General features: G+C 43.1%; 1 protein-coding gene across 3 annotated transcripts in view; it reads left to right on the plus strand.

The window, feature by feature from the left end:
* The window catches only part of egln3 (egl-9 family hypoxia-inducible factor 3), an 11764-nt gene that overhangs the window by 3072 nt on the left and 6249 nt on the right, over positions 1-2443 (plus strand). The window contains exon 1 of one of the 3 annotated variants that reach the window (XM_005728571.2): positions 493-1185. The exons of the other annotated variants lie outside the window; for them this stretch is intronic. Within the exon in view, the coding sequence (XP_005728628.1) occupies positions 826-1185 (360 nt within the window). The 5' untranslated portion in view covers positions 493-825. Of the gene's footprint in view, positions 1-492; positions 1186-2443 lie in introns of those variants that run through there. 3 annotated transcript variants of the gene reach the window in all.

Genomic DNA, 2443 nt, shown 5'->3' on the forward strand with positions numbered 1-2443 from the left:
CGTAACTCTCAAGAATCAATTGTCAATTCAGAGGAATTCGTCTTATTGAAGGCTAAATGTCGAATCAATATCAGAATTAGTGCATTTGATTTAAAAGTTAGCTTTGTGTTTTACAGTTAAGCATCATGACGAATTTCAATACAGTTGAATTTCATCAGAATGCTTAGTGTATATATAATGCGACAGATTAGTTTGAACTATTGCTGAGCTTAGAATATTTAGCATTTTACGTGACAAATCCCTTGTACAAAAATGATTTGTTAAAATGTCTTTTGATCATATTATTGATTCGTTTTCAGCAATTAATGAGAAATGCTCTATAGCAGCCTGTTTAGTCTCATACTGAAATATTTTAGTCCCACGCTGAAGGTTTATTCTTTCAGATATTTATTATTTTATTTTTTCTGGAACTGATGTTCCAGACACCCTTGTAATAACTTGCAATCCCATCGACCACCGTTAAAAATTAAACACACCAAGAGGCAAAAGGTTTGTCAGGCAGTGCGACACTTATTGTGAAATCCGTTACCGGATGTGGTGTACTTGTACAGTCGCTTGATCGCCTGTGTCGTGGGCAGAATGATAAACGCGAGCGGAGAAACGCAGGACTTCAGAGGTATTCCGTGAACTCTGTCAGCTCGGTGCTTGACTGTTGGACTTCAGCAGGGCTGAATTCAGACCGTCACAGAAACAGAGCTGACGGCGAAACGGGCTTCCCTCTCTCTGTTTGTCGAGTCAATCATTTTACAGCCAAAACTTTGAACCTGCGACTCGTTTCTTTTTGTACGTTTTTTTTAAACTTCCAAGATTACCTCAACAGTTAAAATGCCTTTCATTGAACACTTATCGGACACGGAATTGGAGCGTTTGGCTCTTGAGCAGGTCGTCCCGGCCCTGCAGGAATACGGCTTCTACTACGTGGACGGACTCCTCGGCGAGCTGGCCGGGGGCGCGGTGTTGGATCAGGTGAAAGACATGCACCGCTCTGGAGTTCTGCAGGACGGCCGGCTGGCCGGATCCGTCCCGGCAGTCCACCGGAGGAGCATCCGTGGAGACAAGATCGCCTGGGTGAGCGGATCGGAACGCGGCTGCGAGGCCATCAACTTCTTGCTCAACCTGATCGATAAGCTGATCTCCTTTTGCTCCGGGAGGCTGGGAAACAAAGCGATTCGGGAAAGATCCCAGGTAAGCGAAACCGCCTGGTGGCACGATCCTGGTTTACAGCCATCGTGACGATTCAGAAAAACAAGCTAATAAAGGGCCAAAATGTGCCAGTATTTGATCGGGAGCGACCAAACAGGAGACGCAGAGGACCAGAGCTGACAAAACTGAGGAAAGCAAAATACGAACCGATCTTAAAACACGATCAGACCTGCTTACATGAGTAGTTTGTCGTCGAATGTTTGAAAACCAAAAAGCCCAAATAAAGCACATCATGAGTAGTTTATTCAGGGTTAAAGTGAGTAAAACCCCGAAATAAGCATCATAAGATATGTACTTTTTAAAAGGGTACACTGTTTCAAGCCGACATTAGTAAACTCATTTTAGTTAAGTAACAAATTCTTTAACTGTTTTTTATATAATTTATTTATGATGTAGACCGTAAAGACTTTATAACTTGCTTCGTGTAGTTTTCACCATCAACAAACTCCAGTCAGCAGTTAAAAATAAACTTCGTGTGTCTGGAACTCACAGGTTAAAATAAAAACGGAGATGCCACTCCCCACTGCCAGCAGTGGCATTGTGCTGAAGCTGTGCGCTGGTTTGGACTCCAGCTGGTTATAAGTGATGCTGAGATCAGGAGATGCTGTTTATCTCAGGCCTTCCTTCTTTCATTTAACAGCTTGGCTCATCACACACTCCTCACATGCTCTCCTCCTCTAGCTGCTCAGTGGAAAGGTGCATCATGCGTAGAAGTAAACACACCAAAGCTCTTGCACAAAAACATGGCATGCTGTGACAGTGGTTTTAATATTGGTATTTATTACAGCGAATTGTTAGTTGTGAAAAAGGCAGATGTGAGCTCAAGTGGACTCTACATAACTTAATCACTAGGCACTGACTGGAGCTCTGCTTTATTTCCTCTATCCTTTTCTTTCTTTCTGTTGTGCTTGGACGTTCTTCTTTTTCTCAGTAACTTGTTGGCCTTTTGGCAGTATTTCAGTAACTGACCAATTCTGGGCCCTGAGCCAGTGTTTCAGAAACCAGAACAAGGTGCAGGAAGGGCAGGGAATTTACGACATCAGGTCAGGTCCTCTGGTGTTCTCCGCTGCTGTGATGATTAATGGCGTGAAGATTACGGTTCCGTCGTAGGAGTACCATTCTCAGCTTTTACATGTATCGTCTCTACCTATTAACCTGAACAGAAACCTGTGGGCATTGACCCAGAATGAGCCTCCACATAATAATAACAATATTGTATTTACTAGCAGTATATAAACTG

This window comes from Pundamilia nyererei, unplaced genomic scaffold (genome assembly GCF_000239375.1).
Source record: "Pundamilia nyererei isolate P.nyererei 1_Seehausen unplaced genomic scaffold, PunNye1.0 scaffold00029, whole genome shotgun sequence".
Lineage (NCBI taxonomy): Eukaryota > Metazoa > Chordata > Actinopteri > Cichliformes > Cichlidae > Pundamilia > Pundamilia nyererei.